At 47.6% G+C, this 16,814-nt stretch overlaps 1 protein-coding gene across 23 annotated transcripts in view; it reads left to right on the top strand.

Moving 5' to 3' along the window:
- Nucleotides 1-16,814, top strand: part of TTC7B (tetratricopeptide repeat domain 7B) — a 246,032-nt gene that overhangs the window by 189,834 nt on the left and 39,384 nt on the right. For all 23 annotated transcript variants that reach the window (XM_023628265.2, XM_070249758.1, XM_023628272.2 and 20 more), the window contains one exon: nucleotides 7,947-8,087. In XM_023628265.2, coding sequence (XP_023484033.1) covers nucleotides 7,947-8,087 — 141 coding nt within the window. The remainder of the gene's footprint in view (nucleotides 1-7,946; nucleotides 8,088-16,814) is intronic.

The raw sequence follows: 16,814 nt of genomic DNA, 5'->3' as shown, positions 1-16,814 counted from the left end.
CTCCTGCCACGCTGCCCATCACTCCTTAGACTTCAGGACCCCAGGCGCCCCCATTCTTGAGTGCTCTAGCCATCGTCATTTTGGAGAAAAATGTGTGCTGACGTTTTATTCTCCTCTCCAGAATGTGCTAAACCCAAGAATGCCAACTTGGGTTCTTGGCTCAGCTTTTCACATCACCAATACTGGTGAAACTGTTGTTCTCTTTAGGAATGTGTAACTGGGAGGAGAGAAGACATAGATTAACGAAAAAACACACCTCTCTAATGACATAGATTAAGAATAAATTAAAGGTAGTAGCTTTTACATTATGGCCAGCATTTTATTATTGACTTTGCATTTTCTAACATTCAAAAATGTATATATCACAATCAGGAAGTGACTAGTCAGTTAGGTGACATATTTCACACTCTGCTCCTAGAATAGTTTCTATTTTTTTTTTAAATCTATGTAGGAAAAGTTACTCTAGTGATGACCCTATTGCTTTTGAGGGGTGGCAATTTAAAAAATTCAGCCACAATGATTCAGCTTTAACCTTTTCTTGCTATTTTAGTGAAATTAAAATTAATTTAATTCTCTTGAGTTAGTTCTGTGGTGTCTTTCTTTGAACAAGATTGAGTAGAATTTTAGGAGATTGACAAGTCAGTAATAAATGGCACTCAAATAGAAGGTGAGGAGCATGTGTCCACTAATTAGACTATTGCCCAAACCTGGGAGGCTTTTCCCATGTGATGCCTTCACAGACAAACAGCCTTCCCCAGGCAGAAGGGCACTTCAGTCCAGAGACAGCCTCATGAATATGCAACGGGGAGGGTTTCGATGGAGATGGAAGCATATGCCCAGTGTAGTCCTCCAGAAGGTACTGTCTCCAGCCCAGAGCCACAGCGCGTCTCACAGTGACAGCTGGCATCTTCCCGCATGCTTGTGAACGGCTTCCCTCCACGCTTTCCTTGTGACCACCTGGCCCTGCCCACACCCGCCAGCAGCATGCTGGGCCGCCCCCGCATGCCCACTGGTGACCACATACCCCAGTCCCTCCCTGAGTTGGTGGGATCCTCCCCCAAAGCTTTCCCTGGAAAGAACTTCCCCTTTTCAGAAGAAGACACATCCTGTCAGGTTTACACTGTGCTTGACAGTCTGTTAAAGTCATTTGGAAATTGTGATCTCGTCTTGGGACCATGGGTTTGGCTGTCCTGATTTACTTGGCTGTCTTAATCTCTTTTCTGCTCAGTGAAAAAAGAATCTACTAGGTTGGTGACCAAAGTTATTTATCAGAAGAACCCACAAGCAGGAGGCCCCATTGTCAGTGGGAATTGGGTAGGACCAGGCAGTTGCCCACCAAGTCACTGCAGCCTGGCACCCCCATCACACTGGTGGACGCGCTGTGAAGAGGGGAGCTCCATCGTGGAGTTAAAAATGTGGAAGGGAGCTCTCTGACAGCACAGTATGAGGAGCTCGCCACCCTAAATCAGCCTCCTCAGGAAAGCAGGGCTCCCTCCAGCCAAGACGGGGATTGTCCTCATGCCTACAGGGGTGGGGTGGGGGTGGGGGACCAAAATGTTTGATGCTAAAAAATGATGCAGAGAAAATATCCTAATTTGAGGGTTGAAGTGAAAGTGGCCTCTCATATCTCCCCTCCCCCTTCAAAAAGTAAGAGACAGTCATCACTGGCTCCCCAGTGGGTGACAAGCAGACATGGGACTTGGGATGCTGCCACGTGCTCCATCATCCTCCCATATTCGTGCACATGAGGCATCCAAGTTAATACTCCAGGGCTGGGAAACAAAGAACAGCCTGAATCCTGAGCCCCGAGGACATGCTGGTTCTTAGGGCACAGGTGGCAGGTGTGAGAAGGTCATGGGCTGCCAGCAGCCCACACTATTGGGCTGATTTACTTTCAAGCCCTATCTTGAGAAACAGACATTCTTTTCCTGTTAAAACTGAAAAATTTTAAGCAAAGCTCTCTGGCAGAATGCTTAGTCATTCAGATTGCTGTTTAGCATTCGGAGTCTTTAAGAGGTGGAACTACTGCTTTTTTTCTTTAATTGTTTTGGGGGCACAGCTTCTAAGAGCTAGAAGCTGGAGAACTCTGTTGACAGATAATAGTGAATCCTTTCAGGACTGAGGGAAATAAGTATGGAGCTGCATTAGCAGTGGGCGATTGCTGCATGCCCATTACTGGGTTGGCTGGGTTTCTTTTCAGAAGAACTTGGGGAGAGCAGGTATCTGCTGCTGCAGCATTAGGCAAAGAGAACGTGGGTGACAAGCAGAGAGATGGGACTTGGGGTGCAGCTCCATCATCCTCCCATATTCATGCCCCTGAGGCATCCGAGTTAATATTCCAGGGCTGGGAAGCAAAGCGCGGCCCGAATCCTGGGCCAACACATGTGAGATCTATCTACTGATGTCTCTTGGGTAGATGATTTTTTTTCGCACGTAGTGTGACATAGTTGTCCTTTGTTCCTGGACTGTGGTGCTCACCAGGTCACTCGGTGGGCAGGGTTTCGTCTGAGATCTAGTTCATCTTCTACGTGCTGTGAAGATATGAGGGGAGAGGGAAGGTGGACATCCTTCACCCTATAGCAGCTTCCTTACATGTGCCACCAGAACATTAAAAGGGTAGCTGAAATATAAATGCATGCCGTGCATGCAGTGACCCTGCTCATGAAAATACAAGGTTGTCAAAGGTAACTAAGCCACATAATTTATTGAGGCTTTTGCTTAACAAAATTATTGGCTCTGAGATCCCTTTGAATGATGAGCTTTGGTGAAATAGAGTTTGTACGTGATTGCCACATTTGAGGTCTACATGAAATTGGCCGCAGGTGTAGTGTGCTTCGGAAAGAGGATTTTTGGAAAGCCTTCAACTGCGAAGGCAATTTGAGCTGGCTGTCCCCAATGTCCTACTTGTGGCGAGGTTTCTCAATAGGCTTCAGCATATGATAGGAGCATGGGTCAGAAATCCTTGGGTGGCGTTCAGAGTGTGGACTCACATCTTCCTGAGGTCAGTAGCCTCAGTTCCTGGTCCTCTCTATTGCCTTCTCCCTCCCCCAGCGCCACACACATGGTGGTCCAAGGGGGACCCCAGATGAAAACCCTGAGTACAGGGACCTGAACAGTTCTTCAGGTGGGACTTGGCCTTTGTATCAGGTGTCTGAGATCACATTTTCTCTTGGGCGTCTAGGTGGGAGGGAAGAGAAAGCGGGGGGCTTGAGGAAGTAGCGCAGATCTCCTTAGTTCTAGGGCATCTTATGCCCCCTGGACCATCTGGGCAATTAGGTCACAGAACCTAGGCCAGATTTTAGGGTGTGCTCTCACCTGCCTGCATCAGCACTCGGTTAAGGTGGCTTCTCAGAGCCACTGTGTCCTGTGACTGAGGGACCTGCTGGAGCACGGCAGCTGCTCAGCCCTCAGGGTTTCAACAGTGATAAGCACTTCTCAAATTAATGTGATAAATAGGAGATGCACAGCAGCCAGGCGCTTTCCCTGGCTTTCCTGGCGACCCTGATTATTTGGAACCTTATTTCTCCAGAGTCTTGGGTTTCAAATGAGGGATATGTCTTATATTCCTCCCTCTGATTCCTTTTTCAAGCCTCACTTCGTCCATTTCCCTTAGAGTAACAATTGTCTTTGCCCCCACGTATGTTGTAGGAATACGTTTGCTTTGGGAGAAGGAAAAGGGTTGCTTTAACAATATGTTGGTTAGAACTAGTGTTGCTAGTTGTTTACCTACATAAATCAAAATCCAGCATCTAATTCGGCACTTACCATTTCAGTCCTATGAAACAGGTTGTTCTGAATTTTTTTAATCAGATATATCCATTCTGATTCACAATGTTTATCCTTTTTTTTCCTCCAAATTCTAATCCAATGGAAGAATATGATTTATTGTGTTATAGCCAGGAATAGTAGATGTTAGCTCCTAAATAATTTTACTGTTATTATTACTCACCTGCTGTTATTAATAAATATCTGAATGCTCTAATCCATCCCTCGTTCAGAACATGAAGGGTCTCTGCCCGTTTGAAAAGAGATTGACTAGGAAGGAAAACATTATTTCTGATAAAGCTCAGTTATTCTCCATATTTAAATAGGTTAGTTATATTAGGGATGGGGAAAGTCACTAGAGGAGGTGCAGTGTGTCATCTAACTATGTGCTGCTGTCGTTTTTGGTCCCAGTTGTTGGGAGTGATGACAGCCACCCTGAGAAGCCCTTTGAGACAGTGCAGGTTCTGTCCTCTGAGCCACTGGGAAGGAGAGTAGAGCACCCAGGCATGCATCCAAAGGAGGGGACCGCTGGCTTCCAAATTTCATACAGTACTCACTCATTCCTTCACTCATTCATTCCACTAGGATTTACCAAGTCCTTCCCATGGGCCTGGCATTGATAGTGCCTGAAAATACCTCAATGGAAGACGTGCTTCCTGGCTTCTAGAACCGCACCCAGTCTAATAGAGACAGTTACATCAACCCTAACATAAAACAGTGTGGTCTGTACGGTGATAACCAGACCAACAGACTGTTTGGGGAGCACCAAGGACCCGAGGCCTAACTTTACAGGGAGGTGGTAGGGAGAAGAAACAGAAGGCTCACAGCAGGCTTCCTGGAGGAGGTGGTGTCAGAGCTGGATGTAGAGGTTAGATTTGGAGTCAGACTAGTGTTTGAGTCCTGGTTTTGCCACCTGCTGGCTGTATGACTTTGAGTAAGTTGCATAACTTCATTAAATCTTAAATTTTGTCATCTAAACACTGCAGATAACATTGTTACCTGCTTCACAGAATTGTTTAAAGATTAAATGAGATAATATATGTAAAGTGCTAATCACAGTGCCTGAAACATGGTATGTTCTCTAAAACTGATAACCACCACCATCATCATCATTACCAGACCTTATTCACAGTGCAACATATTATTATGTGAAGAATTAATTAATTTAATTGTATATAGATATCACGAAGAGCGGGAACTTTGGCAATAGTTCTGATAAGTTCATTTGTGGATCAAGCAAACAAAACACTTAATCCAGAGCCAGCAGTGATGGCCTAGTCATTAAAGTTTGGCACTCTCACTGCTTCGGTGGCCCGGGTTCCTTTCCTGGTGGCAGAACCACACCTCCCGTTTGTCAGTTGCCATGCTATGGTGGTGGCTCACGTAAACCTAGAGGGATTTACACCTGGGATGTACAACTGTGGGCTGGAACTTTGGGGAGGAAGAAAAAAAGGAAGATTGGCAACAGATGTTAGCTCATAGCGAATCTTTTTCTGCCAAAACAAACAAACAAATCAATTAATCCTAAAAGCAAAATTAGCCACAAGTCCTTGTAGCAAAGACACCAAAGAACCTGGTAGAAAAATTTGTAGAATATTTCTAAAGCAGTAGTTTATTTTTTTTAATTAATTAATAATTACATATTTTAAACATGTCTCAGTTTTTATTTCTCATGTGTAAATATCACTAGCTATAACCCACGTAAACAAAATCTCTGTAGGATTTTCATTAGCGTTTCAGTGTCTAAAGGGATTCTGAGACCAAGAGGTTTGAAAACCACCGTTCTAAAGAACAAGATCTTGGGGTCTGCTGGTGGCACAGCCGTTAAGTTCTCGTGCTCCGCTTTGGCGGCCCAGGGTTCACCAGTTTGGATCCCGGGTGCAGACCTACACACCATTTATCAAGCCATGCTGTGGCAGGCATCCCACATATAAAATAGAGGAAGATGGGCACAGATGTTAGCTCAGGGCCAGTCTTCCTCAGCAAAAAGAGGAGGACTGGCTGCAGATGTTAGCTCAGGGCTAATATTCCTCAAAAAAAAAAAAAAGAAAGAACAAGATCTTCCTGGAACTCTGTCCTCAGCTCACTGTGCTACAGGGAAGCAGGAGAGCTCAGACTGGCCGGCATGTGTAGAATACACTTTCAGGCTTTTCTTGCCAATTGGTAGTATATCTGCTTTCTGTCTGTCCAGGTCAGTGGGTCTCAGTCTTAGCTGTACATTGGACTCACCTGGGTGATTAACAAATAGATGCCTGGCCCCACCCCTAGAGTGAGCGCTTCACTTGGTCTAGTGTGTAGCTATGGCATCATGATATTTTAAATCCCTTGGTGATTCTGATGTGAAGCCAAGGTTGAGAACCACCGTTCAAGGTAGTCAGTGAGAAGGTAAGCCGGCCTAGTAATATGGGAATGCAGCAACAACCACCTCTACATTACGCATTTATTTAACTGACAGTTGCTATTAAAAATCACAGGGAAATTACATCAAGTCCTTGTTATCCAAGTTGAAATATTAATTTCCCATAAAAAGGTTAAAAACAAAACAAGACCAAAATAATCAACAACAGTTTAATCATCTTGCTGTTTAGATTTTTTTTTTAAAGTAGTCGGACACGCTTTGTCTAAGCAAGGGTCACTTCTTAGCTGAACTTCATGGGCTCTCCTGCATCAGAGTGGCATCCACTAGTGGCTTTTAACTGGGCCTCCAGTTCCTCTTTGCATGGCAGCGTGCCCACTGGAGGACTCACTGGTCCTTTCCCAGAGGCGCTGTCCTGTTGCTCGCCCGCGTGCGGGCACTGTCTGTGTGGATTATCCACAGAAGGTGCGTTCCCAGTCTGGTTTCCATCCACCTCCCCTAAGTTGCCTCCACCAAACCCCCACCCAAGGATTTGAGTGTATTTAGAGGAGTCCATGTTTCCTTCATGTTGGAACAGTCAAAACACAATATGGATGGCCAGTCTATTACTGCAAATACTCTTAAAATGAATAAATTATGGTGCGTTTCAAAGCCCAACAGAAATTATTTTTATCCTCACGATTTTGTCTTATCCAGAATATCCCTAACTCAATTTGAGTAGTTAGCATTTGTCTTTATATATTATCAGTGTTTTAAACCTTAGGATAAGTTGAGAGTTACCACTAACAATGTCGAAGTTATTTATCTCCATTTTAAACTTTATGATGCATTATAAATTAAGAATGCTGCTGGTGAAAGTAAACATCAGCAGTTTAAATTTGAAATGACAGTGACTCCTGCCCTCAGTTCGGAAACCGTACCTGAAAGAATGAGTGTTGGAAAGAGATGGGGAACAAGCCCCGGTTTAAGGAGGCGGTCTCGATCGTCAGGACCTCTAGAAGGTCGAAGAAGAAGGAGTCACTTGATTTCTGAACGGAAGCTCTTTTACCAGATTCCTTTGACTAGTGAATGTGCCCAGTCCGCCCTTTCCCCGGCCTCTCAGGACAGCAGGTTTTACAGAAGAGTTAGGCAGGTGCAGCCTCTGAGCGCCAGGTGTCTTTGCTGCAACCTCTCCTCCACTAGTCGACTATTAGCCTCAATAATGGACATCTGCTTATACACAGGGCAAAAGTGTGCTTTGTCTACCATTTTTAAGCCTTGTCCTAGAATATGGTTCCAACTCTAGGGGTTGTTGCCCACCTGTTGAGGGGCAGGGAATGAAGTGGAAAGTTGCTGGGTTTGTCTGGAGAATGGCCTCCATGTACTCCAAATACCACCCCAGGAGGCGAGTGTGATTTCTCCCCCACCCCCCAGATGGTTCTAGTTTAGGCTCTGACGGGGGTGCTTTGTAACTTCCCTTGGTAGACTTCATTGATGCCCTGTTTCAACGTGTATATCACGGTTGTGGACACGTTGTACTCCTCTCCTGCCCCCAACACTCGCACTGAACTTGACCGAGCTCCTGGAGGAAGCACCTAGGGTAGCATGTGCCCTGGTTGTTGAGTAAAGGATCAGCTAAAGCAAGGGATGGACACGAAGGTTCCAGGCCATAATGATTGTCTGTATTTCTTTAGGGACAATAAAACTTAGAAGCATCATGGGAAAAGGGGTGTGTATATGTCTCACGCTCTTGTCTGTGTCTGGGGGAGTGAGTTGGGTGTGGGTGGGTGGTTGGTTGGGTCTCTCCTTTCACTTCTGATGCCATCTTCTCAAAAACCTCTCACAGGCTCTATCCACGCCACGTCAGTAGCAGCCTCAAGAGTGGAGCAGGCCCTGTCGGAAGTGGCCTCGTCTCTACAGAGCAGTGCCCCCAAGCAGGGCCCGCTACACCCCTGGATGACGCTGGCGCAGATCTGGCTCCATGCAGGTACTACTCTGCTCCCACTGGGGACCTTCTACCCCACCGACCCCCACCCACCACCTGCCGCTGTGCCAGAGGCTGTAGATCCTGTGCGCACTTGCCTGTTTAGCCCACAACCTCTCCTCAGGAGAAATCAAAGCTTTTGCAGTCACACACCAAATGTTACTACTTTGTAGGAACCGTGAGTTACTCTGCATCTCCCCATCCCTCCCCTGCCTCGGTACCCTGACCCAGAGCCTGGCACAGAGCAGGTGTCCAGGAAAGACTTTCTGAATTGGACTTTGAGGATCTCGGGGAGCTTGCTGTGTTGGGTGCAGGATTTGTGCTGCAGGCACCAGAGGGCCGTGCCCCAGACTTCTTTGTGGGAGACAGCATAGCATGGTGTCCTAGAACCGGGTGTCTGGAAGTCTTGCAGACTTAGAGTAGAGTCCCAGCTCTACTACTTACCAGCTGTGTGGACTTGAGTTAATAGCTTCACCTCTCAGCCTCAGTTTCCTCATCTCTACAGTGGGGTTATTACACCTGTTTCCTACCGTTGATGAGCACAGTGCCTGGCATGTCCTGTCAGTGAAGTCTTGGAGTCCCTGGGAGAGGGGCCGGATGTATCGATGACACAGATGTCTTTAACAAAACCAGGGAAGGGGCTGTGTTTTTGATGTCCCCACTCCCCTCTCTGATGGCACTCTGGTAATCCACAGAGAGGGAGCCCGGTAGCAGCAGCTGCTGAACTGGAAACTAGCCCGGGAAGCAGGTATGACTGCCCCTCCCCCAGCTTCACGTGGCTGTTTCTGCATAACTGGAATTCCCAAAAATAAATCCAGCATGCAGGCATTTTAGTGATGAGAACCCCACTCAACAGAGACTCCGGGCAAATGATGCTGTTGATTTACTTTGATGTTTGTATTTCTATATAAAGGGTAGGGTCTTGCACTTGACCTGCAAGACCCTGACTGGGCCTTCCTAGGCTTGACTCTCAGGGTGCGCGGGAAAAGCCCAGATCTGGCTGGGGAAAGTGCTTGTTATCCACCATTGTCCATCTGTTTACTCCTTTGTTGCCAAGGTTAATTGTATGATGTTCAACCTTGTTTGAAACCATTGGCGGACCTTTGGATATGAAAACACTGTTGGATTTACCTGGCTTTGGCATGTCACGGAGCCAAGCTCAGCCAGCCTTTTCTGTGTTGGCATCTTTAATTGAGCCATAACAACCACCGTAAATTAACAAATTATATTCTTCTAAGCAGAAGTACAAAAGGGGGATGATTCATGAATGTGTTGATTGTTCTTCCTGCGCAGACGCTTGCCAGCATTCGGCCCCTCACTGGGTCCTAGATGAGCAGACTCGGAGGGCAGGGGAGCGGCAATAATGCCTTCCTCCTCAGCTCTCTTGCAGAAAAGTCCAGGCCCCAGTCCAGGACCTGGCACCTGTCCGATTCAGTCGCCATCATGAGCAGTGACTGCAGAGAGCAAAAAGAGGAGTACGCTTCAGTGTCCAGGCCAGGAGAGACTGGCTCAACCTGCAGGGCCACTGTCGGCCAGAGTTGTCTTTCAAATTGGGCTTAAAGTTGAGTTTTTGAAGGGCAAAGATCTGAAAACAACAGAAGGGCTGAAGGTGACCCTTCTAGACTGGATCTGGCTCCCTTGGCCTCACAAGCATTGTGTCTCTTGCTTGTTTCTTGGAAAAGTTGATGACCTGAGTGAGGGTCACTAAGTTCCAGGACAGCTTCACCTGGTGGCTCGCTGCCTCTCACTCAGTTATCCAAGGACTTTCTTCCTCTTTGCGTGGCCTGCCATCGCTCTTGGAAGGAAATTTTATAGCTGCTTATTAGACACTGAGCAAGTCGGTAGCTAAGATTCAGTTTGGAGCTGTCCTTGAACTTTTGCATAATCGTGTAACATCCATTTCTCATTGCCAGAGCCTACAGAACAGAGTAAAACTCTCATTGCTAGTTAACGTGTGGGGCTTTTAACATTTTACAAGTGGTGGACTTGAACTATGGAAAGCGAACGCCGTACCTGCCTTATAGACTCTGGGCAGAATGTGCACAGTGCTTATGTAATATGAATGAACGGAGTAAACTAGAATCTTTATAGGATTCGTGCCATATGGCTCTTTCAAAGCCATGACTTGGTCTGAGTAAAGATTTAGAATCGTATCATATATTCACATAGTCTTTGAAGAGGTAAACTCAGAAGGAATTCAGAAAACAGCTTCCACTGAACTATAAGTGGATTATGTGGTTTGAGCTGTACTGCTCTGTACCGCTCTAAGAGGCAAAATGAAAGTGACCTACATTTTTGACAACTTATGGAAACTAGGTGACATCTGCGTCCATCATCAGCTCTAGCGAGACTGCCAGATTCTGCAAATTTTGCAAGCTTTAGAGCAAACTAGCTGGATCAAGGCCTAACACCCGAGGTGTGTCTGTGGCATTTGTGGGTCTCCTTTCTCTTGGCTGTTTTTTCTGGTGAGCTGAGTGTAGTGGGAGCTTGTGATGGGAGCCCACGGTGGAGGTGGCCCAAGATTTGAGGCCTGCAGGTAAGGTCACTCTGAGACAACGTCAGATTTCCAGCCTATTGTATGAGAGGGTCCCCAGGCCACCTGGATGTCCATTTGAATGGCAAAGAGATCATGAATAGGACACCTGAATGTCGAGCTGCTCTGTGAGGGAATGGCCCAAAGGCCTAGTGAGGAGGACAGACCCAGAAAGACCAGGGATGCTTGATCATGCAGGGTCCCTCTCTTCCTGTGGGGTGGGACCTGCTCCCTGGGTGCCCCCTTCCCTCTGCACCTCCTCCTCCTGTCCTGGACACCTCTGACTCCAGCGCCACAGGCTCTTCACCAGGACATCTGGTGGCCAACCGGCATGGGTTGTTCGTGTTTTAGTCTTTGGTTTGTTGGACCTATGTGACAATTTTATTTAAATTATTTAAAAATAAATAATGCATGCATGTGGTACACAATTGAAAAGATACAAAAGACGCAGCGTGAAAAGGCTCCCTCCTGTCTCTGAGCCTCAGTCCCTCTCACCCACGGGCAACCGTGGTCAGCAGTCTGCACCCTCCAGAGATGTCACACATATTGGAGAGTCTTGCTTCTCAGCACACTCAGGATGGGCTGCATAGAATAAATCCATTGTATGAATTTACCAAATTTAACCAGTGTCTCATTGATTACCATTTAGATTATTTCCAGTATTTTGCTCTTACTGACTATGCATCAATAAGTACCCTTCTATATATTGTTCTGTATCTGTAAAATAAACTCCTAAAAGTGAATTAATGGGTCCAAGGGTATGGAATCTTTGATTTTTACCAATTTTGTCACATTGCCTTCCATAGAATTGTACCCATTTAGGTCCCAGTCAACAATGTGTGAATGCCCGTTTCCTCACATTCTTGCCAACACAGTGAATTGTTAGACTTCTAGATCTTTGCCGATCTGATAGGCGCAAAGTAGTATTTCACTTGTCCGTTCATGGCTTCGGTCCATTTATCTTCTTAGATACTGAGCTGCTCTTTTTGATTTGTAAGCATTCATTGTGTGTCAAAGAAATTTGCCTAGTGTCTGTGATATGTGTTGTAAATATTTTCCTTCATTTTTATTTTGTCCGTTTTTTGTCTTTTTTCTTGAGATATAATTGACATACATTATATTGTTTCAGGTATACAACATAATTCAATATTTGTGTGTATTGTGAAATGATCACCACAATAAGTCTAGTTTTTAAATCCATCATCATGCATAGTTACAAATTTCTTTTTCTTGTGATGAGAACTTTTAAGATTTACTCTATGTTCGTCTTTTTTTGTTTTTGCCATTTTTTTCGTAAATACGTTTATCAGTCGTTTCTTTAAGGCATCTGGGCTTCACATGATATTTAGGAAGCAACTACCCACTTTTATGGTCTCCTTTCCTAAAAGTTCCAAGTATCTTCCAGTGCCATTGATATGTACACCAACTTATACAGAAGGTCAGAAGGGATTCTCTCCTGGGTGTTGCAAGAGGGAAACCCAGCCTAGATGGAAGTAAGTGCCTCTGCTGTCTTCCTGGGGGAGGAGACAGGAGAGCTGAATTAGAGCATTTCATGTTTATTGCACCTCAAGGCATATCTCCCTGGGAGCCATACGACTTCTCTTTAGAATGCAGACCTTGTTGCCGGCCATTGGAAATTCATACATTCACAATAATTCAGAGTTGAACCAGAGCCTTTCCCAAGCCATGCAGCTTCTTGGTGCCCATCTTTCAATTTCCACATTGGGATGGCAGCTAAAAATGACTTTGCGGTAGATGGTTAATTTCTGCTTGTTACTTACTAATAATTATAGCTTCCACTTTGGCACCTCTCACAGTCGAAACCAACGGCTATTCTTAGATGTGCAAGATCAGATTTTCTGATTTCTGCTGGGAATTTAAAGCTGTGACACTCTCACAAGTTCCTTGGCCCTGGCCCGTCTGCCCTTCCCCTTTCCAGGCTCCTCCCAGCCTCCGGGAGGCTGCCTCACCCCGGTTGAGGGGTAATCCTGTGGCACAGTCACCATGACAGGATGAAGACAGCTCCCAGACAGGTGGTGTGTGGGTCACTGCACAGGGAGCACTGCGGGAGGGAACGCGCAGTACCAGGGGTCAGGCCTGCCCAGATGCACTGCCAGTCTGGATCGGTCACCCTGCCAGACCGGCCCCTTCTCCTGCCCTGGGGAGTTTTGATTAATAGTCTACAGCATGCAGGCAGCTGGTGTTTATCCAGCACTGTGTGTGTGTCGCATGGTCTTCCCAGGACTTTGTATGTCTTAACTTGTTTAGTCCCCATAATAGCCTTATGAGGTATAAATACCCTTATTCACCCATTTCAGAGATGAAGAAACTGAGACACAGCTGTCAAGTCACTTGTCTAAGTGACTAAAGTTACCTGCCTAATAAGTGGAGAAGCCAGAATAAATGCAGCCAGTGTGGCCCCAGAACCCCAGCTCCAACCTGGGGTGGGCCCTCAGTTGAACCCCGTGTTTTTGAGCATCTGTTGATGTGCCACAGTCGGAGCAAGGTTCTGGAGTGCAGTGGTTTTGAAGATAGACACAGTCCCTGCCTTCAGTGAATTCACAGATGCAAAACAAAACAGTTACGGAAACACTTATTCCCATTGTGCCGAGTGCCATGAAGGAGCAGCGTGGGCTCCTGTGAGAGCTGGCAGCAGAGGTCTTCCCCATCTGGGGAGCCAGAGGCCTGAGCACCCAGGAGCAGAGGCCTGAGGAGTGATTAGCAGCTGGTCAGGATGACGGGGGGAGGCTAGGACAGCACATGGGCAGCCTGAGCTCACCGTGTTAGAGAAGTGGCGGGGCCCCTGGCGCTTGAAGCCTAAAGAGAAAGTAATGAAGTGGCCCGAGGTGAGGCAGGATCATGCCAGGCCCCTGGTAGCCAGGTTAAGATCTTTTAGCTCAATCCTAAAAGCATTGAAAAGCTATTGAGGACTTCAAGCAGGAGAGTAAAAGGATCAGATAGAGGTTATGAAAAGGCCACTTTCACTAAAGGTAGAGAATGGAGTGGAAGGCAGCGGAAAGGGAACGGGAAAGTGAGGAGCCTTGGTCCACTGGAGAGGAGACAGCTTGGTCTCAGGTGGCATCGGTGCAGGTAGAGAGAAGTGGGTACCTGAGATGCTTTTCCAGGTAGAAGGGATAGGCCTTGTTGATGAGTAAGATGTGGGGATGAAGGAAAAGGGAGAAACCTGTGCCTGGGGCTGGAGTCAGTGAGTGACTCGATGGAAGCCTGGGGGAGGAACAGCGGTGTGGGGGTCAGGGAGGAAGAGAAACCAGAGTCCTGTCTGAACTTGGAAGCGTCAGGTCCCTGAGGATAGTCAAGTGAAGATGCCAGCAGGCAGCTGGATATTCAAGCCTATGCTTCAGGTCTGAGCTAGAAACATAAATCTGGGAGATTTAAAGCCAAGAGGGGTGATGAGAAGGCCTAGGAAGAGAATGTTGATGGATAAGGGAAAAGGGCCAAGACGGAGACCTGAGCTCCTCACATTTAAAATTTGGGGAGGAGGGGCTGGCCCCGTGGCCAAGTGGTTAAGTTCATGTACTCTGCTTCAGCAGCCCAGGGTTCACCGGCTCAGATCCTGGCCGAGGACCTACACATCGCTCCTCAGGCTGTGCTTTGGCAGCAGCTCACATAGAAGAGCTAGAATGACCTACAACTAGGATATACAACTATGTGCTGGGGCTTTGGGGAGAAAAAAAAAAAAGAGGAAGACAGATGTTAGCTCAGGGCCAATCTTCCTCACCAAAAATGCATACTTAAAAAAAAAAGTAAAATTTGGGGAGGAGAGGAAAAGCCCAAGAAACGGAAAGGGAGTGGTCAGCAAGGCCAGAGGAAAACCAGGAGAGGGGGTGTCATGGCAGCCAAAGGGGTTTACGAAGGAGCCTGTGCGGGACAGTCAAGAACAGGGGTTCTAGACTCAGTCTAACTGAATTTCTGGCCCCACCATGGTCTAGCAGTGTGAGCTGGACAAGTTATTCCTAATCCCTCGAGCCCTGGTCTTCTCCGCTGCAAAATGAGGACAGTTGTGACAATTACGAAAGATAATGCATGGAGAGTGCTCAGCAGGTAGCAAGCACTTAATAACTATTAAAATAACTTTTTAAGGAGGATATGGCTGGTAGGAAATGCTGCTGAGAGACTGAGTAAGATGGAGATAAAAGCCTGTGTTGGATTTGGCATACAGAAGTTGTTGGTGACAAGACGAGTTTTAGTGGTGGGGTAGAGATGGAGCCCTCTGGCACGGGCTGCAGAGCCTATGGCAAGTGAGGAGGTGGGGCAGAGGCTGCACAGTCCTTGCAGGAAGAACCCCTGTGGAGCGGAGTGGGGACTGGAGGGATAGTTGGAGGGGAATGTGGGGTCAAGGAAGAGGGGTTAAAAATGGCTGACATGGAAGCATGTTGCTTGCTGATGGGGATGAGCAAGTCAAGATTGAGACCCTCATCATCCAGAAGAGAGAGAGGATGCATGAAGGTATGAAGTCCTTGAGGAGGCAAGAAAGTCATGGGGTCCAGGGCACAGGCAGAGCAATTGGCCCTCAGTTATAGCAGAAGCGGGGCAAAGGGACGGGGACAGAGGACAACAGCAGGCTTGTGGGTTTGGTGGTGAGAAGAGGCTCAAGGTCAGCTTGGTTTGCTTCTATTTTCTCTTTGAATGATGAGTCAAGGTCAACCAAAGGTGGGGGGAGTGTGGGGAAGGAGTGAGGAGTCAGGAGAACAGCTGGGCCAAGGCTGGGAGGGATAAAGTGTATCACAGATATGCTAGGGGGTGAGGAGCTGGTCGCGCCAGCCCGCCAAGCCCCTGGGCAAGGGATCACTCTTGACAGATTGACACAGCCATTCACGAACTCAGAAAAAAATGTCAGTCGTGCAGCCAAGACCCTGAAGAAGGCATTTGGCGGGGCCATCAGCGAGGACAGGACCAGAGCTGTGTTCATCTTGGGGACTATAGGCCTCAGCCTGGGGCCTGGCCCAGAGAAGCTCAGGGCAGGACCGGTGCATGAAAACAAAATCCCTGCCTCCCTTCACTTCCTGGCGTCCCCAAAGCAAAAAAAGTAAAGAACAATTCCAGTGAGAGCTGATAAGGATGAGGCCTCCCCTGGACCTTGCTGTCTTGGAAGCAGACTCATCAGGACACTGACCCCTTTCCTCTTGGGCCCTCGTGCTGATTTCTGTATGAAAGAGCGAATCCACAAAGATAGGCGAGGCGAGAGCTCAGGGAGCACCTGCGGCTCCTGGCAGACGCCTGCGTTCCTCCTGGGGACTCCTGCCCCTCTCGGCAGGGGCTGTCCCAGAACCAAGTTGCTAAGGTTTGTTTCCCAAGCACAAGTCACTTCTCCTTTAGGGGAGCAGGATTTGGAGTTGAGGAAATGGTTTTGAGAGTTCAGGGAGTGTGCAGGCCTAGCTTCCTGCAAGGCTGGGGAGTAGCTCCTGGTGCACATCCCTCTCTGCCAGACCTCAGGTGGAACAGAAGATCTAACAGCACCCCCACTAGGTACCGTCCTTGGGCTGCCTCTAACATATACTGCTTCTTTGTGAGCTTCACAAAAGCTGTCCCCTCGGGATAGACTAACCCCCATGGAACAGGCTTGGCTAGCTAAAGGCACCTTTGCGAGAGGAAAAGGGCTTCCTTGGGTTCCTCGGGGCAGACGCAGCCTTATGCCAGGCACACAGCCTTCCAGTGGAGTACAGGCTAGATTTCAGCCCCACTCTGTCCAGTGTTTTTGCACAGTGCACAACCTGCACAACACTGAGCCCAGAGCAGGCACTTTGAGAGCCAGTTCTCAACCTTGCAGCTGACATGAAGCAGGTGCCTGACAAGTGTTGGAAGAATGAATGAATGAGTAAGGAAACTGGACCTTTGCTGGATTGTGGGTGCATCCCGCACCAGGTCTCCCAATCAAGATACCACTTCACCTTGAGGAAGAGATAGTCCTCAGGCTTTCACAGCATCGCTCAGCCCTTTCAGATCACATCTTTAGTTTGCTTCAGCGAAGATTTCAGAAAGCTGTCTCTGCAAGGCAAGTTAGGGGCACAGGGCAATGCATAGGTGGAGCAGACTTGATCCTGGCCATGCAGGAGCGTGGCATCTAGTGGGAAAGTTGGCACAAACGCAGTCACTGTAGGACAGGCAGACAGGGGTGAGGGATTCCCAGAGTGCACACAGGGCGTTGGGGAGATGGCTCACCTGGGGCGTCTGGGGAA

This window comes from Equus caballus, chromosome 24 (assembly GCF_041296265.1).
Source record: "Equus caballus isolate H_3958 breed thoroughbred chromosome 24, TB-T2T, whole genome shotgun sequence".
NCBI lineage: Eukaryota > Metazoa > Chordata > Mammalia > Perissodactyla > Equidae > Equus > Equus caballus.
Note: the sequence above shows the minus strand (reverse complement) of the source record. Positions and strands in the feature narration are given on the sequence as shown.